Below are 25,848 nucleotides of genomic sequence, written 5' to 3'. Positions count from 1 at the left end.
ATTTTACTGAGCATAAGTCTCAGATTGAAATAATTGACAAAATACCCAAAACAAAACCATTATGTCATTCCTTTGTTGGAAAAAGTTTGTGTCTATTGTTGGTGTACCCTCACAACCAGATGGAAATGAATAATTCGGAAATTTACGTCAGCGGTGGGATTGCCTTGAATGGAGGATCTCGTGTATGCTCGGCTCTCCGCTCGGGTATTTCCGGAGTGTGGGTTCAATCCCCGCCCCGCTTCATTCCTGCGTTGTTTGGGGACAGTAGGAAGATGGCGGCGGCCCCGCTGTACTGTGTCTGCCGGCAGCCCTACGATGTGAGCCGGTTTATGATCGAGTGCGACATCTGTAAAGACTGGTTTCACGGCAGGTATGTAGGTTATCATGTCCTTTAGATGTGTGGTCAATTAGAAGTGAGAAACACTAATTGGGTATTAAAGAAAGGCGACGGTTCTCCAAGCGGTGTTGACTGGTAGCTAACTTAGCTTGCTAACGCTAGCGGTGGGCGACGGGGGTTTTAAACCGTCTATTGACGCGACTTTACCGAAGAAAGTGGGGTTTCGTTCTCTAAAATAGGCTTGAATTTAGTCAGTTGTTCTGTCAATGAGACTACAACTTTTACCTGGTCAATGTAATTATGTTGATAAACAATGTTGTAGACTTAAAAACAGTCCAGGGCAAATAGTTTTTAGGTACTAATATGCGGATCCATCAGGATTGCCGAGCTGTATTAGTCAACATGAGTGATCCTAAGCTTGGCGGGGGCATTGTTAGATTTTAAAGCTTGCATATTTGCCAGCTCCTTATATTCACTTCAGAGACGCATTTAATATTGGTTTTACTGTGATTTTACGGATTAAGAGCCAGTTAGACCAGTCGCTGGAAGCCAGTGTGTGTATTCAAGCTCGCAAGCTGGCTCGCCAAGTTAGGGTTATTCAAGGTAATGGAAACCGCAGCCAACCTTTTCCGTGAAACGTTACTTTAAACTTATTTACATAAATTACATTTTATAAACAACTTCTGTTTGTTTACACACAAACTGTAGGTTATTGTTTTACCTGATAAGTTAATAGTCATTTTTTTAATACATACACATTTCAAGCTGTTTATGTAACTTAAGTTATTTGTATTGTGATGTGTTTTTAGTGGTTTACTTTATTAGAATGCAAATGGTAGAGAACAAGGAGCTTGTTATGGTCGGGCTTTTGATTGACAGCTTGAGAAATTTAAATCCCCCTTTCATGCAGAGGAGGCACATGGCAGGGGACCCCTAGTGGTGAACATGGGGAGTATTTATAGGTACCATGCAGGCACACATTACTGGATTGCTTTTTTGTCCTGTTTTCTCGTTTTCTAATATCTTATCCTCATTACTGATTGCAAGTGGGGCAGTGATGTTAGAACAGCTTTTTGTTGTTCATGCGTGTGTGTGGTAGGTGGGTGGTGGCTGTCAAAATCGTAATGGGGAGTTTTATGGTTGTGTAATAAAACTCTTTTGTTTGTCTGAGCATGTATGGCCCAAGATTTCAGATTTCAGTTATACGTGCTCAAGCCTACACCCTACGCTTACGGGTTCAAATGTTTTGGGGTGACCAGTTACTACAAAGCCTGCTGAGGTGACTGTTACCAAGATGGGGCTGTTGTGTTGCTCCCCTTGTACTCTGATCCTGACAGAAGGAAGATCACAAATTGTCAAATTATATGTAGTGTGTCAGACTCGGGTAGCCAAGAATACCTGACTCTGTGTAACTGTCACTTTTTATCTATGTGGCCGCAAGTCCATAGGCCGACTCTAGACAAAAGTTACACATGCCCCGTTCTTCAGTCCTTTGAATCAATGTGTGGGCGCATCTCCACAGCAACGGTTTATGAATACAATAATCTAGTTTTGCTCGTGTTGAAATGACGGAAGCTATTGCGTAACCACATTAAGCGTGCTGCCAAAAAAGACTAGCTGCGTGTCATGTGCCAGCAAGAAAAGGAACAAATGTTGGAGCTTCCCCCATTGATGACTAATAAGCACACAGATAGTCACACTGAGCCAAGCTCCAAAAACAGCCACATTTCCTGCCTCGTTCCCACGAGGCTGGCCAGAAGGAAAGGGATATTCTCTGGCTGTGGATGATGGCACGCTGATGGAGTGGAAAGGAGAGGAGCTCAAACTCCTGGTGCCTGTTTGTCAATGTGCTAGTCAGTTGAGTTGCTGTTTGTGTTGGGGACTTTGTCTCGCTGTCTTGTCAGTTTCTGGTGAGTGTCCTGTTTTCCGTCACCTGTATCTTTCAGCATCTCAGTACACAATACAGCCTGGGACTTTAACGGGTCGAGGACTTGGGCATGGAAAAATGAACACTGTAGTTTGTATTTGTCTAAGTTAGGATCAGTGAGGAAAGCAAAAAATAACATGTATTTGATAAGGTGCTCTCCAATGCATGCACGTATAGACTCCCATATTGACACACATGCCGCCCATACCTGCACCAATCCAAGTTTTTCTCCACAATACAGATTCTACTCTGGGTATATGCAGATACTGAGTATTGATCAGACTAGTTTGTCCACTTTTCCTGGTTCGTCAGCATATCAAAGGTTTGATATGTCTAAATGTATCGTTAGACTGATCAACCAAAGACTGATTTCCCTTCTTAAATACAAGTTTTATCTGACAAATAAGAAGAAGTAATAAACCATCCACCATTTCACAAGAAAATGTATGATCAGGGATCTCAATCTTCTCGTGACCCAGACTTACCCGATTACCCGAAGGACTCCTCTAGGCACCTAAACCCACTACTAGAGCCTGTAGTTTAGATTACAAATGTTAGTTTAAGCTCTGTTATTTACCATTTAGAGTTCACCTAATTACAAGACCTGCCTCTGTAAATGGATTGTTTTCGCTGCTTCCAAGATGCCAATTTACGTGGACACTGGATGGTGGCATGCTGGAAATCCTCACCGGGTCAAGTCAGATAACAGGGCTTACCCTGGTGTAGGTGTCAGACACTCCGGGCAGCCCGTTGTTGGATTTAGTATGGACGGTGGGGGTGATGATAGACCAGCAGGGCTCAATGAGGCCAAAAGAATGATTGATGAGCGCTCCAGCTAGCCAAGTTCAATGCACGATCCGTCAATGTCGCACAGAGTGTGAGCACGCTAAAGAGAGATGGATAGCCTCTACAGAGTGCCTTTTTAGTGTTTACGCTAAGTGGATAGATGGATGAGGGGAAGGGTTCTTCTTTTTTACTACTGTTATCCCTGAAAGAGATGTTCCAGATAATCTGTTTGGATGTCTAATGTCTGGCCAAAGTAAAGAGCAGTCTCATAGCTCCTGTTAAAAGCTATGTTTACATTCATTAGCAAGGCTGTCTCTTGGGGGCAGGGAAACAGCATTACTTTCAGCTTGACCAATGTTGATTAGGGGTCAACAGCCTCGTGTATTGATTACCAGTCAGATTGAATTATGATATTAAAGATATAGCATTTCTGCCATAAAATTTAAAAAAAACCTTGTTCTGATACATGATTTTATAAATAGTATTCCACTTAATTTGGAAGTAAATATGGCTCTCTCTCTGCCATATTGAATCCAAATCTAAATTAAAGCTGCAAGCAGCATTGGGCGGGCCCTCGCACGTGTAGTGCGTCGGTGTGTGAGGCGGCCGCGTTGCATATTCTGGAGCTCTGCTGGTGCGGCTGTGAATTTGCTACGCGCTTCGGACGCCGCATGAAGGTGTTATACGTCACTTCCTGTGTCCCCTTTGAGGCGCTACATAGCACTTGGCGCTATGACTATAAATTAATATTGGCGTGTGGATGTCTAGGGGTGGGACAGTTATCAAGCACGTGAAGTTTCGTTCAGATGTGAGCATGTACACTGAAGTTACAACAACTTCCTGTGTCATGGCGAAGAGTTGATCTTTGATGCCACGCCACGGACACGCCCATCAACGAAAACTCACAGATAACACAACTTTTCATTGTCAATGCCTTTAGAAGGCACAGCACAAATTTGAAGTCGATCTGACTAAATCCCTAGGAGGAGTTCGTTAAAGTAGGGAGTGTGTAAATCATCCAAAAATGACCATAAAATTCGACTTCCTGTTGAGTTTAGGGTATGGGTTCTTGAGGCGTTTTTTGTGTGTCTTGATATGATACATGTCCCCAGAAAATTTTGTGCATGTAGGTTAAACGTGGCTGACGGGCTAATTTTTTCCATTTTTCTAGGTGGCGCTAGCGAGCCATTTTGCCACGCCCGTGCGCGAAACCCATAAAATACGACATTTTTCACCACTTCTGACATGTGTGCAAAATTTGGTGACCTTTCGAGCATGTTTAGGCCCCCAAAATTGAGCTTACTTTGCAGAAAAAAGAAAGAAAAAAAATCCTAACAGTTTCAATAGGGACCTCGCACGGTTCGTGCTCGGATCCGAAATATAATATGGACAGCAGTATTACTGTCACTTTTAAAAACAGTTTACTAATTAGTCATCTTATGTTCAGAACAATAAGCTCATTCATGAGATATTAAAAAATGCTTATCAACATGCATAGAGAGAGAAATGCATCGACAAGTCAGTCAGTCTTGAGGTGAAATCAGACTGAGTTTGTTGGCTGATGCACTTCAATAGCAGACATTCACAAGACTGATCACTTTGTAGGTTTTGCAGGGGCACTGGGGGCCTTAAGACAACCATGCTGACGAAACATATGAAAGCAAAGTCGCAGTACTCTGAGCCTCAAGGCAACTCAACCCGCAGCAAAAACAATTAAGTTGTTAAAACTCCCCGGGGCTCCCTGATGCCCCATAAACAACAAAGTGATCCTCTTTTGTTTATCAGCTGACAGAGAGGCCCAGGGTCTGCTTGAAGCTGTAACCACTGCAGGGATGTTCACTTTTACACATAGCCAGCTAAAATGATTTAACCAGTAAGGCCAAAATGACTGATCCTTATCCATCTGTCAGGGCTCAGTGGCTCTTACTGCTGTCCAAGTCCTGCTCTGTTTATGTAAGCTTTGTCTGAGTGCATTAGGAAAAGGCAGTCAGGTGTTCCTCTGGGGTAGATAAAGATAGCCAGGTGTGTTTAACTGCCCTCATCTCCTCTCTATCTCTATTTCCACAACCCATCCATTAGGGATCTGCCAGTTCCCTAATGTAGGCGTGTCGCTGCCCCATGCAGAGCAGTTATTTAGAGCTTAAAATGATGGTGATGCCCGCCTCCAGCCTTTGTGTTCCTGCACAGATCATGGAGCACAATGAACCCCTCACAGTGCACGGACACTGTGCATGGATTAATGAATAAGCCCTCTCAGTCACACAGGAAGGAGACCCTTGATGAGAGGAAGTGGAGAAAGAGGGGCTGTTGATGGCAGGACTTTAGCCAAATACACACATCTCCTCTCATTCAGGAAGGGATGTTTTGCTTGGTAATCTGCTGCAGTGGCGTCAGAAAACAACCCTCCAGCCTGAATAAGGCAAGGTTTTGTTTTTATCTTTTGTGAGACATATTGACTGTACTCCCCGTCACCTCCTGTCACAATATGTTTTGTTGTTGTCCCACAACATACGATAACACTTAAGTATTAAGGTGAGATCACCTCCGTTGTCTCTAATCTGATCCTGGCTCTGATTGCTCTCCAAGACAACAAAGTTCACGTTGGTTCAGGAACTGCTTGCACACTCACCAGCTTTGCAATTATGCAACACATTGTCAAGCCTGAGCAAGGCAAAAGGAAATACTTGGCCCTCTTTCCCTTTCAGCTGAGTTTCCTCCCCCCTTTTTTACACTCTCTATCTCAAGTACACACACTTTCACAAGCTTGGTTGCCTTGTTAAGTGGTAATCATTACAGGTGACACATACGCTGAGTCAGGCCAGCGTTTGTGGCACAGTGCCCTGATTTCCCACTGTGTCATTACATAAAGGAAAGTACCAAATGAGATGAGGACAACAAAGTCCTCTCGACTTTGCACATGCTGCTCTTGCACATCTTGATGTGAACCCGCCTGCAGAGAGCTGTGACTCATGCTTTCCCCCAGCTAACAGCCACATGTTTGAACCAAGATTCCTGATACATGAGCTAAGGCTTAATACTACAGCCAAGCACTGTTACTGTTGGCCATCCGCTTGCTCACGTGCAAGAGCAGGAGTGTTTATTGAAGTTTTTTTTGGGGTTGCCATTTCCTAATTTTCCAGTTTTTATGTTATTTGGGGCAAAAAGTAACTTGTAAAATAGTTAACTGACATAAACCGGCCTATCTTCCATCAGTAAGTGAGTGAAGTTTATTATGTATTTGTTTAGTAATGATTGTGGCAGCTAAAGCTTTGTAGAAATCTTGACAGTTATATATTCCTGTCTGCATTACAAATGCTGTTTTCAACAAATAAATGTTTGCAGTACAGCCTATAATAACACTTGCTTGTATGTGGTAAACTGTGGAGAAGGAGCTACTGTTAGCATCCTGTTAGTGCACCAGGGTGATTGGGGCCAGCATTCACACAAGCTCACCACTTCCTGATGAGTTAATGGCCCTCTGCTTTATTTCCTTTACAGTTTCCTGCAATTTCTTGTAGATCAAAGCTGATTGCAGGCTGCCATTAGTTCCATCCCTCCTGACCTTTTTAAAACGGATGATAAATCAGCAACAAATACATTATTTGTGTCACTGTGCAGGCTGTGTGGAGCCAGTCGCTAGAGTCCAAGGGGAGGTTTTAAAATGGTAAATTTAAAGTTTCAAGTCTTTGTGATTGCAGTTTTGTTATTACATAATGTAATTTCTACCTTAGGGTAAGGCAACACAGTGCTAATGGTGCTTAGCGGCTTGTTTCTGAATTAGGCGAATTGAAAGCAAACAGAGGAAGTGAAACAATTACATTAGCCACTTGCATATGAGAAGTCAGATTAGTACGGTTGTAGCTTGGTGAGTAAGTAAAAAAATGTTTTTGTCTGATCACACTAGCAGTGGAGTTGTCTGAATGCATTAAATGTGTCTCTTAACTGTCTTTAAATCAGATTTTCCAAACTACATCTGTTCTAACATCCAAGTTTTTTTTATTGTGATGTTTGCGTAGATATGGACATGCCAGTATGTGTTTTAAGCAAAGTAAAGAAATGGCCACGGATTAGAAGCAGACATTTAACAATTATTTCCAGGTCAAGTGAGAACATACGATCTTATAAAATAGTCGGTCTTCAGATCCTACTGTCCACTTTAAAATGACATGTCTGTAGGCCTTTTAAGTACAGAGGGTCCTTTGTTTTTGTGACCATAAAACTTACCTGTGCATACCCACAAACTTGCAGCTTGCTGTTTTTTCTGACTCTAAATAGCCGGTGGCGTCCGTTTACGCTGAATGGCAATTTGCTGTTCAGCCCATGCTGCTCTGGAAAGAGGCTCTGGTATGCAACAGGGGAATGCATGTGTGTTGTTTGGCAGTTGCAGGACAGTCGGGGGTAGCAGTATGAGTGACACACGCATAACCGCAACAAACCTCAATGTCTGCAAAATGCTCAGCCAAGGTTTTGACTTTATGCTGCTTTCACGTAATGACAGCAGAATGGGAAGAACAGGAAAACATCCCTTTATTCCACCTTGCGAGTGTTCACGCTTGTTTCAAGATGGCTACCTGCGCATCTAATCTTGTAGTTACATCATCGAAATAACCTCAATTAGCTACTTTTGCTGTGTTACAGTTTTGGAGTGGTTTACCGACACTTCTTGTGGTCTGATATTTTCAACTTTGAATTACAACTTGGAGATTTTTCTGAATTGGTTGCTCAAAATATGATCTAAATGATATGAAGTGAACGTGGCATTGGCCATGGCCGTGGCCATGCTAGTGACCATACATTAGTATTGTGCAAAGGCTTCAGGTTTCTTGCTCCTATCTCCAAAACCAGTGAGGCTGCAGTTGTAGAGGATATGTTGGATAAATCGATCAGAGCAAAGTTCATTTTTCAGACCCAAACTGTACTTGGCTGTTTCTCAGTGTTGTTTATCCCAAACCTGTAACCCCTAACATCTCCTCTGGTAGCACACGCAAAGTTTGATGCTAACTGATTAAACAGTTTCAGCTTGTCCAGGTCAGATAAGATTTCAGCAGTGCCCACAGTTTTAGTCAACACTCCAGGATTTTTGTTTAGATTTAGTACTAGGTGAGCTATGCTGTAGTTACAGTTTACAATGTCCCAAAAAGGTTTTTGACTGCACACATCTGCTTTATTCAAGATTTCTTGCTAAAGAGTGACTAGAATTTATTTCAATAAATGAACTCGCAACTATTTTGATAACTGATTAATCGTTTGTCATGTTTAAGTAAAAACATTATGTGGTTCCAGCTTAACAAATATGAATATTTTCTGGTTATCTTTGTCATTTAAGAGATTTTAAGGCATCACCATGTCTCTGGCTCTGAGAACTTGTGATGGTCTCTTTTCCTTTTTTCTGACATTTTACAGACCAAATGATTATCAATTAATCAATAACATAATCTGTAGAGGAGAGAAAATGTAGAGACAAAACTGTCATGACACATGACACAGGCATGTAGGATATCCTAAATCATGTTTAAACATGTTGGAATAAGTGTGAACCTATTCTAACTGTATTTCCTGTCCTTCTCCAGCTGTGTGCAGGTAGAAGAGCATCATGCTGTGGATATTGATGTTTACCACTGTCCCAACTGTGATGTTGTACAAGGACCCTCCCTGAGTGAGTATTTCTGTCTGTCATTAGTGGCATGTTTCCATTTCTTTTTGTTCCTTCGTCTCCCTCCTTCAGTCCTAACATGTATCTCATTCATCAAACACTCTCTGGAGTGTTACTCAAGTCTCATTTTTTCTTTTTCTTTTAAGAGGTCGGGAGTTAACCTTGGAGAGCTTAGGGGGCAGAAATTAACAGGCTAATTGAATGTTGTTGTAACCGCTCCACTTTGATTGGACAATCTCTTAGCACAGGGGTTAAGTAGTAAATTAATGTCCTCAAAAAGTGGTGGTGATGTGCATAATTGACCAGTTTGTTGGGAGAACAAGCTTCTAGAGGGACATGATAAAATTAGAATGAAACAACCCTGTGAACCTCCGATGTCTTTGTTTGTTGCAGTGAAAAAGCGCAACAACTGGCACAGGCACGACTACACAGAGCCAGACGATGGATCGAAGCCGGTTCAGGCCGGCACCCCGGTATTTATCAAGGAACTCCAGGACAGGACCTTCCCCAGGTAGATAATCAGATCATCAACTCAACCACTAAGGGTCAAGCATCATTCTGTTTAACCAGATAAAGAGTTCCTCATAAAGGTGCTTTTATACTTGATGGAAGGGGTTTACGGCAGTCCTACCATAGATGCTCTCGCCATAGGTTGTTAATTTATAGTTCAGCCGCTGACCGCAGCTCTGTTCTTTTATTCACTGGGATAGAAAGCAATGATTGTGTCAAGCAGATTTTTTACAGAGGAGATGGTTTTGCTAGATTTGTGTTATTTAAAGCACCAGATAATTGAGGCTTTCTTCAACTTGCTTAATGTTGTCTTAACTATCATAAGCATCAGAAACTTGTTAGAGAAAACACAAGCAGCCCAAGCTAGCTAACCACAATTCTGCACTCTTCACATTCTTCAAACTTGCTGTAACCCAGCTACTGTGTGGCCTACAGCGTATATATGGTGCCTGAAGTGCTTAGGCTCTAAAGCTAGTAGCTAACCCCTCAATGTAAAACTATAAATTGGGTCAGAAGCTGCTATTATTTTGAATGCTGATACACTCACTGCACACTGAAAATCCTGCCTTTTGTGAAATATTTAAGGAGACATGACTCGGAGGCGATAGCAATAAAATGGCAATATATCAAGTTTACTGAACTTATGATCTTGTTTCAGTGGTGAGGAGATTCTGATCCGGATGAAGGGTGAGCAGGTGACAACCAGGTACCTGGAGAAACACAGCTTCAACTACCCCATAGCGGTCACAGAGATGGAGGGCCTAGGACTCAAACTACCACCCCCTACTTTCTCTGTCAAAGACGTCGAGCAGTATGTGGGTAAGGAGACTTAATAATGAACGGGCTCCATTCTGCAGCGTAAAACAGTTGCCACCAGCTGTATCAAATATACAGTAACACATTAGTGTTTATCCTTTGGGAAGGATGTGGCCTTGCTGTGATTGGAATACACAGTAGCCTCAGTCTGCTTAAAAGCTAATGAAACCACCCAACACCAGCCAGCTAAGTGGCCATCGCTGTGCAGGCGCCATCTGTGTGTCAATATGAACAGGTTTCCAAGTTCATGGGGTTTTAACCCACTTATCAGGCATCAGGCGATGGCTGAATGAGTTCTAAATGAGTGACGTCTAAGCTTTCACTGCCCTCTGTATGACCACTACGCTTCCTCATTGAAACGGCCTGCCACTTCCCAGCTCCTATTACAAGCCCATTACCAAGCCCACCAGTGTTTTTATCATTAAGTTCAGATTACAGACTCCCCCTCACACTTTATCTCTCTCTCTCCCATGCCCTATTGAGAATTAAGCCAAGGCACAGGTGTTGTGACCAGGGACTGAGTGTCGGGTTATATTTCTTACAGTTTGATGATAATGGGACAACAGGAGTGAATGCTGTTGTCTTCTGTGTCTCACTAGGGTCTTAGCGGGTGTGTAGCGAACTTAGTGTGTGGCCAGTGATTGGGCCCAGTGGTAGAGCATCAATGAATTGTCAGTGGAAGTGCTGGTGCTTACATGTTGACATATTATTAAACACCATTCTTTTGCACATAAAGCACACCAAAAACAACAATACATAGAGACTTAAGATGAGACAGCCCAGTAAATCCCAGGGGGTTAAATATGTATAAATAAGTGTTATCGCATAAAAGCTGTGAAAAGCTTGGGTGTACTGGTTAAGACGCATTACACATGACTGCCTCAGTTACAGACTTGCACTTATGTTGCATGTCTTAATCCTCTCTTTTTTTGCTATATATTCAGTACTAATGTCACTATGTTAAATGCCCAAAAGCTATATAAATAGTGCAGTACTTTAAATAGTATACATAGGTGCACATTTTTGAGAAATGGTTAAATGCTTTGCTCAGGCAGCTCATGGAAATGCACTGACTTGTGATTTAGTTGTGGAGCAGCAACATCTGATGATTTAATAATCAAATAAGCATGTATAGAAATGTAAAAAAAAAAATACAAATTACAGAAACTAAATATACAGTAATGTGATAAAATATAGGATTTGAAAAAGCATATGATTAGCCTAATCTGTGACCAGGGTGCTCTGTACAATAGCAATCCCTGCACAAACCTTAGCAGAAAAAGCCAGTAACTTCATTACAGCAGCAAGTTTTATCTTTAAAGGTGTATTCATAGTCTTACAGAAATGTACTCTCTGCCAGGAATGATCAAATGTTTGCTCAGAGCAAAACCAGAGTTTAGATCCAACATTTCCACTGCCTGCGCCAGCCGCTGCCCCGGCATGTGCAGCAGACGTAACATATGACCATTGAAGAAGATCAGGATTTAAACGTTTGTTTGACCCCTGGCAGATACTTTATCATTCCAGGCAGACAGTGCACATCTGTGGGATCGCAAAACTACCTTTTGAAGAAGCTGCTGGACCACACGTAAAAAAATAACATTTTGACTTTTCCCATAAGGTTTGTGTAGGAAACATAATGTGAAATGAATTACAGAGTAACGAACCGAGTGCTGAGGTCACAGATGTTGCTGTGATATAAGATTATATTGTTTATATTATATTGGTGTGCAGTCTTATTGATAGTTAAGAGAGTGTTGTTCTGCACAGTGTAGTCAGGAAGTATAGTATAATCACTATTAAGTCTGGAATTATAAAAAGAGAGATACTCTCTCTCTTTAAAGCATGTTGACAAAGATATATTTGCAGTAATTACCTTAATTAATGACCTCTTTAACATAACAGGGTTTTGTAATATATTATTATTGTGGTTACAGCAGGACAGCCGTTAGCTCAAGTGCCTGTCTAGCTGTGGATTTCAGACATTATAAACGCTTTTTCTCTCTCTGTTGAGTTTGTGAAACTGGTGTTTGAGCATGGCGTTGTGTGGTTTCCTGGCAGCTTTGTCTCAGTGTGTGACTGGCTGCGTTTACTCCAGCTGTTCTCTGTCATCAGACGCTGGCCAGCTGGGCCTTCAGAGGTGTGTGGGGGTGGGGGTGGGGAGAGAACATGCAAAGGGGTAATAAAAAGGTGAGTGGGAGGGTTGTGGGGAAAATGCAACAACCAGCTGTCTTACTACACACTGAATCGCGGTCCTACTTCCGGCCCCATGTGTCACCAGAGTGTGATTTGTAGCCTCCCAACTGTTAGCTGTGTAGTCGCTGCTTTGACTTATTTTTTTCTTTCCCTTTTAAGCATCTGGTTTTTGTCACATATGCTCAAACACACCACACGAAGCCTAAGTACGCTCTCTTTCTCACGTGTGTGTGCGTGTGTGTGTGTGTGTGTGTGTGTGTGTGTATATATATATATATACACACACACACACACATATATATATATATATATATATATATATATATGCATGCGCGCGCAGCGGCCCTCTCACCTCTACCCATTTCCTCTCCTCATGGACTAGTGGCCTGGACAGATTGTCTTGCTTGCCCCCTGTACAACCCCTCCCCACACTGCCATATTGGTGCCAGTTTCCCCTCAGGGCTTGATGTCTAAAAGCACATGCAGATGCCAGTGAGCCCCACGCCCACTCCGTACCCAATTATAAAGCCAATTAAAAAGTTGAAGATAATTTGAATAAGAAGTTCTCCTTCTGATATTATATGGACTAAATGGTACTAATCTCCCATCTAGGTGGCAACAAAGTCGTTGATGTGATAGATGTGGCTCGGCAGGCAGACAGCAAGATGAAGCTCAGCGAGTTTATCAAGTATTTTACCAAGCCGCATCGACCCAAGGTCCTCAACCTCATCAGCCTGGAGTTCTCTGACACCAAGTAAGATACGCTCCAGTCTGTTCGCTCTGTTGGTTAAAGGAAGAGCCTCAGTAAGCAGAGATTTTTTATAAACGCAGCAGGACATGTATGGAAGATTTTACTGGACTTTAATATTTGTAATCCACAAATGTGTACTATGATGCACAAATATTTCACTATCTACAAATATGTATTTTTACATTTGTGTTGTGTAAAATCATATCCACAAAAATACAGTGCAATTTGCAGATATTTACAATTTATTCTGTATACACACATTTTAATTTCACATACAAAGTGTTATTTACGCATTTATGGATCTATTTTTACACACAAAACAGTTCTTTCACATTTGCAGCTCATTTCCTGTCAATTTGCGGGTCACCATACATTTATGAGTTCCTTTTTACGCATTTGTGGAATTTAGACATGCCAGTCATGTCAGACTTTTGAAAATGTTCATATAAACCAGCTTTGGCTGTGTGGCAATTATGTAACAACGTTGTTGGCAGTTTAAGTTGGGAATTTTAGTAGAGCTTTCAATTGGGGGGAGAACTATTGTTTCCACTGTCAAGAATGCACTTACTATTATAATAATTTTTTTTGGTTAATAAATTGTTATAGTATTTATTGACATTAAATTCCTGAACGTCTACTTCTAGTCGGTGAAAAATTAATTTCCCATCTCTGTAGATCAATTGAATGACTACTATACTCTGACCGATACTGGATTCTTAGGCAGATACCTGATGTTGCTATTTGGGAATTTAATAAAATCTGAAAATGACATTTTTACCGATAGTACACACGTAACACAAATTTTCATACAACTCAGTCTTGACGCTATTTCAAAATGACCTCAAACCTAGTTTGGCCTTTCTGTATGCAATGTCTTGTTATCGGCCGACATGTACGCCAATGCCGACATACCTGAAATTAGCTAATATCGGCCTGGACAATGTATCAGTCTAGCTTCATTGCCCACTGAATAATTTACAGCAAATACAAGAGTATTTGAATTTATAGTCATTACGTTTCATTAACTTAGCTGACAGTCATGTAATCAGACATGCGACATGCGTATGCTTAAAGCTGAAATGTTTAGTTGAGTAGTTGATCAACAGTAAATTAATCAGCAACAAGTTTGATGATCCATAATTTATCTTGCTCCAATCACCCTTTAAGAATGGCAGAGTTGGTGGAGGTTCCTGATGTGGCTCTGAAGATGTCCTGGGTAGAGAATTACTGGCCAGACGACTCCTTTTTCCCCAAGCCCTTTGTCCAGAAGTACTGCCTAATGGGGGTCAAGGACAGCTACACAGATTTCCACATTGACTTTGGGGGCACCTCCGTCTGGTACCATGTTCTCTGGGTAAGTCTGTGCCTGGAAAAAGAGCTGAATGTATTTTGAAATCAGGCAAGAATTGACAATAACATTGACATCACATGTTTGTGATTTAATGATGCACTTTCATTTGTCAAGCTCAGTGATTTTTAGTGTGTTTGTATATAATGAGGTATTTGGGACAGGCAGTCACGACTGATTGGCTATCACTTGGTGAAAGGTCACCCTGCTCCTCGCATCACATCTACTCATCAAGCAGCTCCGGGGACAGCACTGCTGTCTCGTCCTCCCTCTTCTGTAAACTATAGCCAACATTAATTTGAAGGCGTTCGTGGGTGGATGCAAATCCAATGTAAATATTTTGCACATCCCTGCACTAACTGTAATTTAAATAGCCATATTATACATGTCCCTTATTATTCTTTTATCTTTTCATATCTTATGGTCTATTTTATATGTATGATTCTTGACCTGCAGCACTTGCTCTATCTTTATATTTCTTATATTTTTCTACCTACTATGTTTAGCACCAAAGCAAATTCCTTGTATGTGTAAACCTACTTGGCAATAAAGCTGATTCACATTCAGATGTTTGTAGGTATTTATAACAAGAGCATCAACATAGCTGCCATGGTCAAACTCTTACAACTTCAATGTGTCATTAAAGTGTGGCGACCATTAACTCATACTCCTCTTCAACTGCTTTGCAGGGTGAGAAGATCTTCTACTTGATCAAGCCCACCGCTGCCAACCTTGCACTATATGAGGCATGGAGCTCCTCGCCCAATCAGAGTGAAGTGTTCTTTGGGGACAAAGTGGACAAGTGCTACAAGTGTATTGTGCCCCAAGGAACCACCCTGCTCATCCCTACAGGTACAGGAAGTTTTATCTGTGTTTTTATGTATCAATCCTCATAACGTAATTATCAGTCGGCACAAAGTGTTCTTCAAACAGGACTCAAAACAGTTAAGCACTGTGCCAGAAAGTCCCACCCAGTATTCCAGTTTTTCTAGTAATACGTTTTCTTTGACTGTATTGAATGCAGCACTGAGATCTAATAATACCATGACTGAAGTTGTGTCACTGTCTGTGTTTAAGTGGATGTCGTTAACAAGAGCACTCGACTGGAAAACATTAAAAAGGTCGCTTAAGGCTGAAACGGTGTTCAGTTGCAGAAAAACAGCATTTTCAATCATTTTAAGAATGTGAGGTTTGACATGGAGCTATAATTAATTTGTGAAATGTCTAGATTTAACTGTGGGGGCGGGGGTTATTGGGGTATTATTGTGGGGTCACTATGTTTCACATTTTTTAATGGACCACAGTATACAGAGTAGGATACAAGCATAAGGCACTGTGGGTCTAACAGCTTTTGACTGCCAGGTCAATCAGGGAAAATCTGTGCACTCACATGCTGATGTGCATATGTGTTACCAAATTAAATAAATATATTAAATATATACGTCTGTTATTATAAGATCACTTCTTGAACTGTTCATCAGACGATGGACTGGATTGTAGTTTAACCTTTCAATTCATGCTAAAATCACATATTTACTATGAAATTTTTGCTTACAGACCACAAACAAACCGCATCAAAGTCTCCTTGGAAACAGTCTGACACCCTTTTTTCCAGTCTGTCTCGGGCCTGGTTGTTAGGTCTGCACCAGCTTTTACACTAGACTAAACAAACTACACTAATGGGAAAACGCACCAACAGGTTAGCTGTGAAAGCACCTTTAGAGTCCTGGATGGTGACCTACTTTGTGGCGTTCAAGCACAGTATATATTTCAGGCACTCAGACACACAGCTATCTGTGCCGCTTATCTCATATCAGTGTAGTTGGTGCCTGATTAACTCTTCTGCACCAACCCAGCTAACATTGTATTGTATAGAGTTGTTTGTTTTTTCCACATGCGTTCAAAAGTCTAAATAATCACGCTTCCCATGGCTCCTGCCAGGAAAATACAGGCCTCTTGAACGTCCTCTATAATTGCTAAGGGAAAATAACAGAGGGAATTTCTTCCTGAGCAACAACCCAAACAATTCTTAATGATCATAATTACAATGGAAAAGTGAAGAAAAACAGCGCTATTATGTAATGCAATGAAAGCAGTCATGATGCTGTAGATCACAGCTTTCCCTGCACGTGACTTTGCAATCTCACATTCCTGTAAGTAGAAGTGGTGCTGTTGTAAATAAGAAGTTGTGTTAAGAGAGTAAAAAGATATGTATTTCATGTCATAACTGAATATGACGTGCTAATGTCTCCAGTCATACACTGGGATTACCCATCCATGAGTCTCTCACTAGACTTTTTTGCTTTGCTCTCCCCATGCCCCCAGACAGACAAAGCTCAGTTCAGCCCGTCAACTGCTGGACGTACTCTATCAGTCTTCTAGCGATGCTTTCTCAGCAGGCTGAAGCAGCATTGTAAAAGAGAGCCTTTGGCGAAGAGGTGGGAATTAAGTGGGGGTCAGAGAGCACAGTAGGTCAGTCGACCGGTGCATTATCAGGCCTGTCTATCAGACTTACACCAACCCCCCCCCCAGACTGCTTTCTCTCACTTTGTGTTGTGTAAAGAGCACTGTTTATTTGAGAGGGGGCACACATCATGTAATAGACAACCTTATCTTTTTAAAGTCTGACTGTGGGAGGATAAGAAGTTGGTTTTTGTATGTGCACACGTGGGTCCTTTCTGCAAATGCTGTAAATACCTATGTATATTCATGTAGATAACTCTAAGCTATGCGTTAGAAGTGCCTAGTATTAAGGTGTTAATTTAACTGTTCTCTCTTTAAGTATGTTGTTGTTGGTTGTTGGGAAGCTGTGTAACTATCTGTGCTCTGGTGCCCCCTACAGGCTGGATCCATGCTGTGCTCACCTCTCAGGATTGCATGGCATTTGGAGGGAACTTCCTTCACAACCTCAATATTGGCATGCAGCTCAAGTAAACAGATCAGCTAATACAATAATGGCTTGACTATATTTTAATTTATTGTATAAATTTATTTACTCTTGTGTTTGTGAATTTATCACTAAACTATGTTTGTGTTTCATCTGTTGGTTTTGTAGGTGTTATGAAATGGAGCGTCGTCTGAAAACCCCAGACCTCTTTAAGTTTCCGTACTTCGAAGCCATCTGTTGGTATGTGGCCAAGAACCTCTTGGAAACACTAAAAGGTGAGAGTAAGATGTTCATTTATAAAAAACACATAATATTAGGTGTAAGATTAAAAAGTAGATGTTTTACAAATCAGACCTGTAAGAAAATAATAATAGTAAATACAAATAAGCTTTAAATGCAAATGGTTGATAAGAGCATCAGTTAAAATGTGTGCAGTCTAAATGATGGAATTAGAAGTGCCATTACAGCCATCCCCATAATAGTCTTGAACTCTGCATGTTTTTGCTGACCTGTGGTTATCTTATATCTCCACAATATCAACTTTTCATACACTAATTAAAACGGCTGTTTTCAACTTTGTGACAATGTATCTTAACATAATAGGGGAGGTTTAGTAGGTTTTGTCTCTCTCAAGTAGTAGGGTGCTTTTCTCAGTCCACAAAGAAACACTTAATACTTCAGTTCATATGAAAAATTCTATATCACAAAATTTGTAGATAATAAGTTTATTTATATAGACCAAAGTTTAAATATAATGCATCAGCTAGGGAAGGTAATTTAATCTGTTTTAAGTTTTCTCTGTGATGTTTACATGTTTAATTCTTGTATGATTTGTTTCCCCTCTCAGAGTTACGAGAGGACAACTGTTTGCCACCAAACTACCTAGTGGAGGGAGTTAAGGCTTTAATCATTGCACTGAGGACCTGGTTGAAAAGAGAGGTGAGTCTGCCACAATGTTCTCACGGTCACCTCTGTATACCTGCATCTGACTCTGAAATGAATATCTCCTGTCCAGATGGTTATTGTTACACAGTCGGGGGGGACGTCACAACTGTTTGTTCTTATCTCCTGGATGTGTGTCAGTGGTCAACAACAGACTTCTTTCTGTTCACTTCTCCAGTCTGAATGTGGTCTGTTGTGGATTTACAGGTGACTGAGCCCAGCAGTGAGGTTCCAGACCATATCAGGCCTAACCATCTCATTAAAGAGCTGACTAAGGAAATCCGCTACCTGGAGGTAAGAAGGGACGAGGACGAAAGGGTAAAGGAGAGGGTTACACCTTTTATGTAGGTGTTGATGTCAACAGCAAAGGCCGTAAATTGATGCATCGGTGGTGTTTTTTTAATATCATAAAATGTATTATGCTGTAACTTGTTTTTCAAGAGACAAATTCAGGACGGTCAGTCTTTAGACGCTGGGACGTTATCAAATGTCATCATGGTACTTAAATAATTTTCTAGAGATGATGTCCTTTAGTTAGCAGTGGTTATTATCAGGAGGCACATGCACATCCATACATTTTAAACAGGTGCTGGGTAGCAATAATCTGCACAAAGAAAACAAAAAAAGTACCCACACACTTCTGTCTTCTCCTCCTTCTACCAGTTTGCATAACAATGTTTCAACCACAAATGTTCTTTCTCTGGTAACGATGAGGGTGTGAACAACCTCGTGTACGTAGACAACGGAGATAAAACATTGCACATTATTTGCGAACTGGATATATACATGTGAAAACCACTACTGAGTGGTCACACACAACCCATATAAATGTCAAATCCACGTTACATTACAAGTGCATAACTGGATGCGCACACACACAAAAAACCCAAAGAAATGTATTAATGGTACTTGATCTAAAAAACTAATTAGACTGCTGAAGCACAAAATTCTATGTCACTAAAAGGACATAGATTGCGTGTAAGCTCATTCAATTCTAAAATTATAAGGAAAAATGTACAATCAGGAGTTAGCAGGTGGATGGATAGATGGATTTACTGACTGGTGAGAATCAGCCTACCCAGTGGTATGCGATCTAATATACTCAATAATTTGGGAGGGTACAGGGTAGAAGTCCACATAGAATAGGATATATAAATATTGAATATTTAACATTGTTAGGGGAACTGGAACAGTAACTGGAGCAGTGCCCAATTAATAAAAGTGAGCAAAAGTTTTGTGAAAGTTAACTATGATTTTTTACAATTCTTACAATATTTGACACCATTTCACTTCATATTAAGAAATAAGAAAAATCTTATTGCTACAAATGAACTGCAGCCTACACACTCTTTACCAGTGTAGTACATTATCTGTATTTCTTGCTAGATTGTGTAATTTTTGCCTTTTCTAAACTGTTTTTTGGCAAATAAGGATTCTGTTTATGATCTGTTGAGTTCATTGGCCTTTGTTACGTAATGTACAGATTAGGTCGGCCTCACATCCCACACACAGGATACACAGGACAGCCACACTGACATCTGATTATTCGGCAACTTTGGGGAAAAAAAAAAAAAAGTTAAATGGCAAACAATTCTTGCAGGCAATTAATGAACTTGTGAATGACTGATATTTGATTCCATGTTGTTTTTTTTTGTTATTTACATCAATAGGAGGAACCAGTCAGTGGTAGCAAGCCAGTGAAATCTCAGGGAAGTGGGTGTGGAGTAGTATCTGGATTAAACGGCTGCCCGGCCACTCGCTCCACACTGGAGAAGCTGAGCCAGGTCCGGCGGGCAAGAAAGGCAGCCAGGCGGCTGAGGGAGCAGCAGCGGCAGGCCCCCAAACTGCCCTCCAACCTGGACATCTTAGAACAGCACACCAGGGAGGTGCTGAGGAGGCTGGAGGTGGGACCTCTGGAGGAGGTGAGCATCAAGGAGCAGTGGTACTAACAAAACATATCATGAAATCTGTAAAAAAAGAAACAAACAATAGTTGGTCAGTGTAGATGCTCCAGAAGTGTATATATGTGGACTAAAAGATGTAATGGCTGTGTTTATTGGCTGACGCTGGTCTATGCTACTTAGGATGTGGCGTTCTGTGCCAAGGTTCACGGGAAGCTCAACAAAGTGTCAACTGCCTCAGCTGCTGCAGAGTCTTTAGATGACAACCACCTACGGCTAATGCTGGTTAACGGCAGAATTATCAGGTAAGGTCTCTTATTAATTATGGCTCAGTGGTAATTTACACCAAATCATTCAACCTACATTTGGGAACATTTGTTAATTAATATGCACATTCAAATGTTGTTCAAACAGTAAAATAATGTGACCATTTAGAAAAATGCATCTCAGTCCAAACAAAATGAGAAAATCCAGGTCCAAACTATGATAACTGCATTAAGGAACATAATCTAAATCATAACAGAAACTAGAGTCAGAAATTTACAACAGTACCTTCACCTCAAATGGTAAGTTCAGTATTTTGCAACTTGGACCCCATTTTCCTGTGTTTTTGTATCTATGCGATAAATTAGGACAACATTTATTTTTTGAGCGTGCTGCAGCTGGCAGCAGTGGAACAGGGCTACAACCTATTGTTTGTGGGCATTTGCGCCCTGTCAAAGTACGTCCACTAAAGTGTTTTTGCCACTGACAGGCTCAGATTGTTATTACAAGAGTCTGACAACATTATGGAAAGGATCTCTACACAGATGGACGTTTTTTTTTAAAAGGGTAAAGTCCTTTTTTTAAATTTTTTTTACTTTAAAACCAGAAACAATAGCTACATTGCTATTGTTAAAGCCACTAGACTTGCTTGACAAAAAATGTAATTAGGAAATGGTAAAACAGGGTCCAGGTTGAAAAATACCCAACTTAGCCTTTAAATAATGTTGATAAATAACATGAAAGGAAATAAAACAAGGGAATTAGGTTGCAAAGTTTGATTCATTAAACAGATCACATTTTTTGTTGTTGTTCATTTTAAGACACACAGGCTTTTGATAATGTGAATATTTCTATACTACCACTCTACAGTCAAAATTCTTTGTGAAAAATTCAAACATGTATCCTTGTGCGTGCAGAGATATGAGGCGGCCAGCCTGCAGCCCGGTAAAGACGGAGGGTGACCGGTCATCTGATGACCAAGACCCACCAAAGAGCTGTGTGGATGTGAAGTCGGAGAGGACGCGGGACAGTCAGGAGCAGCACAGCACATCGGAGAAACCTACTCTCCTCCGTAAGTCACCAGTGGCTGTAAAGTTATTAAACCCATATTTTAGCAGAGAAATTTAAATCACGCACATTTATGCCAAAGATTTCAGCTCAGTGTGTGTTCCTGTGTTTCCCAGGTGGTCTGGAGAGGGTGAAGACTGAACTCAGGGAAGAAGCCTCAGGACACTCCAGTGTGTCAGACGTGGAGTCAGACAGTGACTCTCACTCAGAGGTAAATGATTGTTATATCACACTTTGTGAAAGAAAGGAAAAGCACAGTTAAAAATGAGCTATTTAACAGCACCAAATGCAACTTATACCTCATATTGAGATGTATTATGTTGTTTGGAGTCAGATTATAACTTCATAATCTTATTTTGTGACTTTGTATTGTCAGTAAAGTCTTTGTTTTAAGCTAAATGTTTTATTAATGGAAAGGTTATACTTTGATTTGATGTATGTATGTATGGGTTTATTTATCAGTGACAATGTCAAAATCTTATTGATGATAGTAAAAAAAAATATCACACAGGACATACGTATACTACATGCAATACAGAAATACACAATACATGACTAGGTGCGTTGGACGACATTGCGCTGCATTATTAGGAGCTAATTGAAACATGCACAGCAGAAGCATAACAATACAAAGCTACACACACAGTACGTGTAATACATAAATCACACCAGCTGGAAAAATTAAATGCATTATGTAAAGTCCCAGAATTACAAATACAACATGCAACACCACAGTGTGCTGAACTTTTTACGCTGCGTTACTGATGCATCCTTATTTTAAAATTGGTCTGTCAATGTAGCATAAAACGTCCTCGTCGTCCTCGTCGTCCTCGTCGTCTTCTGACGAGGATTCAGAGAGTTCCCAGGAGGATGAAGAGAAGGAGAAGAGGGGCACATCTCAGCAGAAAGGCTCAGGACACACCATAGAGCTGGACCAGTCAGGCCAGAAACTCAGGCACAAACACAAACCACTCAAACGGTGAGAAACGCATGCAAAGATGTTGAAAACGGTCCCACCAGGGCACTCCTCAAATCTCAAACGTGTTTTAATTTGTTTTATTTTATAAGTGCACTAAGAGGTCACATTTAATGAAGTCCGGTCTGTTTCCTGCAGAGAACGTCCTACCTCACCCAGCACAGAAGAGGCCATTCAGGGGATGCTGTCTATGGCTGGTCTGCTGTGCACCTCCAAGCCGGAGAAGGTAGCCTCGCCCCAGGAGCACTGGTGGTCCAGCCCCAGCCGCTGCTCGCCGCTGGAGCAGAGGGAGGCGGCGCAGCACCAGCACCGTCTGCAGGGAGACAACAGCCCGATGGACAGCCAAGGCAACAGCAGCGAGGCCTGGGACAATCAGGGGCTCCCCAGCCCTCTCAGCCAAAGCCACGCCAGCAGCCCAGAGACAGACTACCAGTACTGTGATCCCTCGATGTCTCCACCACTGCACCCCTCCAAGAGGCACGCGCCTAACCCTCCACCTATCAGCAATCAGGCCACGAAAGGTTTGGAAATCAGATCAGTGACTTATCATTTTATTCACATTTTGAGCACAAATGTGAATATTTGCTTGTTTTCTTTTTCGGCTTTGGATTGTTAGTCAGACAAAACACGATGTCTAAATATGTCAACTTGTGCTCTAGTAAAATGTGACAGTTTATAGACCAAACGATTAATTTCGAAAACCAATGACAGACTGATCGATAATGAAAATAACTGTTCTGTTCACAGCTCTAGTAGACATGCACTGTAAACACTCACTCATTTTTTTGCTTAATTATAATGCTCTTCTCTTCTAATTAATTAATACCATTAACTTGTGGTCTGCTTTATTTATTTATTTTCAGGCAAGCGGCCCAAAAAAGGAATGGCCACAGCCAAGCAGAGACTGGGGAAGATCCTGAAACTCAGCAGACACAATCGAGTCTTTGTGTAACACTCCAAATCTTCAAAGGCAAAATGACATGTGGGGATGTGCTCTTGAAGAGGGGAAAAAAAGAAACATTTGTGTATTTGTTACCAGACACTTTTGTGCTGTAGAAATGGGGGGGTGGGAAGAAAAAGAACACACTGCCTGGAGACGACCGCAACTGAACGAAGCTTGACACGTACAACACGCTCACTGTGCATGCATAGGAGACAGGGTATTGGATTTGAAAATAAGCAAGTGCACGACTTCACAAGCACACTAAGAACAAAACAGAAAGGAGCAACGGGAAGCGGAGAGGACAAGCATGTTATGAAATTTTCTGCTGCAGGGAAAAGTGGACTCAAGCTCCTGCGGGCATTTAAACGGACAAAGGAGATGTCTACCACACAACACAAAATGCTTGCTTTCCCGTGGAGCAGCAAGATATCCACTGCTTCTGATGCCAACATCATCTGCATCACATTGACTAGTATATCCTCTCTCTCTGCTGAACGCACCGCCCCTTCTACCCACACCTGTCACTTGCCTCATGGCTGTCTGCGACAAACCCCAACAGGACGCAGGAGAAGATGAAACGGAGTCGCATCTCTAGCAGGGTTTTTTTCCCCCCTCTGGCCGAGGTGCTAAGGAGGAGAACTGCAATTTCAAAATGGTGCTCATTGTTTGTACTTTTCTCTGCTCATGCTTGTCCCCCCCCCCTCCTTTTCTCAATCACACCAGCAATAATGACTTTTGAGGAGCGGAAAGAGTGAGAGGCAGCACTTTGGTGCATTCCTCCCCCGATTCTTCTACATGTGGACATCTCTAAATCGGAGACTTATTTACTCATTACAGACTAAAATATACCCTGAAATGTTTGATAATCAGACTTTGTGTCTGTTTCCGAGCAATTTTGGCTAAAGGCTCGTTGCTCAAAGTGCTGCCTCTCTGAATTTGTTTAAAATAGGAATTAAGAGTCATTCAATCGGCCTAAAAACCCGAAGATGGCAAATGATTCGCATGATATCCTGCTTAATTTATTTCTCGTTTTATCTGTGATGTTTTTTTTTAATGTGTTTATTTTTATGGATTCTGAATGATGTATTTATTAATTGAAAGAGAATGATTTTATTATATTTTGACTTTACAACCTCAGCTATTTTGAGGTTTTTTCCTTTTTATAGGAGGGGCTTCTCTTTTCTTTTTTTATCTTTAACACAAGCTTTTTGTAAATGTGGATGTTCATTAGAGTTCATGTGATCATCTGTTGAGTAGCAATTTACCTTCATATCTCTTATTACCTTCTATTGTCACCCCCTGGTGTTAATTCTTGTCTGTTCTGGTTTCCTCTTCTCCCATAGCCCAGCAGCTAGAAGTATTGGGCTATGTGCAAATAGAAACTAGGTTAGGTTGAGAAACATCAATTTCAATATCTAACACCTGAGCTTTTTCAACTAGTGCCACTTGTCATTTTGCAAAAAACAAGAGTATTCTGAGCCACTGGTCGATCCAAAGTAGTCGATGCATTCAGAAGAAGTGAACGCTTGAGGAACTTCAATGGGATGAGTGAGGTTTTTTAAATACCAGTGCTGATGTGTGTTTTTGCTCGGGGTGCGCAGTTCTTCACTCTCAGGGAATGATGCCATGGACATAACCTTCGATTAACCACCAGCCACGTTACGGATAAAGACAGGATGCTCTCAGCACTCGCTCAAGACTTTAAACATTCACCTCGTTCTTTGGAGTTGCTGAGATTTCCTTTTTCATTGCTCAAAGAATTACTTCCTGATCGTGGTTTAAGTTTTAAGAATAAGCGGTGCTTTAAACCAGTCAAGTCATTGTACTTTATAGGCTAACACAACGTCTGTTAACATGAATTTGGTGTTGCTTCCTAACCCGCATTCAGCTCAGTGTTACAGGAATCACCCTTGCTAAGTTGACTCAAAGACATTTCACACATGACACCTAGGCTAACTGTTGCCAAGTAGCTTTAAGACCACTCCTTGAACATCATGAGACTTTGAAAGCTTTGCTCAGGTTGACTTGTAGTGCACATTACCTGCGAGTGGCTGTGTGATCATTCAGCGCTGTTCACATAATCCCAAAACAAATAACCAATTTAGAAAATAAGTGTTATTCATATTGTCAGACTGATTTCTTCCTTTTTCTTACACTACACTTTAACCTTTTTGCATGTCAAGTCCTTGAAAACACATGAGCTGGCCCGCAGGCAGGGTTTGTTATAAGCTGTAGTATTCATTGTACAGGGTCGGTCCCTTTTTTGCTTTTATATCGGCTCTCTTGGCATTTGTGTTAGGTGCGTTTGTTCTTGCTATGTTTTTTTCCCCCCCAGATTTAAATGGCTTATGATTTTAAATATACAAACACTGGCTAACTGTGACACTGTTGATGCGTTGCATTTTGTTTCTGCATTTCAAAAATTGCGTGTAAATAAAACTAATGAAATAACATGTCTTTTTGTCAAGCCCAAACTAACTAATGTGGCCCAATAATAGCTTCCTATTTTTCCACACAGCAGCTGTAAAAGAAGTTTAGACCTG

At 41.2% G+C, this 25,848-nt stretch overlaps 1 protein-coding gene across 1 annotated transcript; it reads left to right on the top strand.

Annotated features, from left to right (window-relative positions):
- The first annotated feature begins 244 nt into the window (after nt 1-244).
- kdm7aa (lysine (K)-specific demethylase 7Aa) lies at nt 245-25,761 on the top strand. Its single transcript, XM_038738867.1, has 18 exons — nt 245-370; nt 8,621-8,706; nt 9,097-9,214; nt 9,872-10,032; nt 12,838-12,979; nt 14,144-14,330; nt 15,014-15,176; nt 17,167-17,254; nt 17,380-17,486; nt 18,059-18,150; nt 18,361-18,447; nt 19,824-20,075; nt 20,238-20,359; nt 21,236-21,390; nt 21,503-21,597; nt 22,187-22,365; nt 22,501-22,883; nt 23,226-25,761. The coding sequence occupies exons 1-18, from the start codon at nt 273-275 to the stop codon at nt 23,312-23,314; spliced, it is 2,604 nt and encodes an 867-aa protein (XP_038594795.1). The 5' UTR covers nt 245-272; the 3' UTR covers nt 23,315-25,761.
- Nucleotides 25,762-25,848: the final 87 nt, after the last annotated feature.

The sequence above is a fragment of the Micropterus salmoides genome, unplaced genomic scaffold (assembly GCF_014851395.1).
Source record: "Micropterus salmoides isolate LMB-PRFRI ecotype aquatic unplaced genomic scaffold, ASM1485139v1 Ms_hic_scaffold_23, whole genome shotgun sequence".
NCBI classification, from domain to species: domain Eukaryota; kingdom Metazoa; phylum Chordata; class Actinopteri; order Centrarchiformes; family Centrarchidae; genus Micropterus; species Micropterus salmoides.
This window is presented reverse-complemented; position numbering and strand designations above follow the sequence as displayed.

Bases quoted from the DNA above. Each gene is read 5' to 3' on its own strand.
- kdm7aa (XM_038738867.1), top strand. From the start codon at position 273: ATGGCGGCGGCCCCGCTGTACTGTGTCTGCCGGCAGCCCTACGATGTG. The intron at 20,076-20,237 runs GTGAGCATCAAG...TATGCTACTTAG, and splicing joins AGGTGGGACCTCTGGAGGAG to GATGTGGCGTTCTGTGCCAA. The intron at 21,391-21,502 runs GTAAGTCACCAG...TGTGTTTCCCAG, and splicing joins GGAGAAACCTACTCTCCTCC to GTGGTCTGGAGAGGGTGAAG.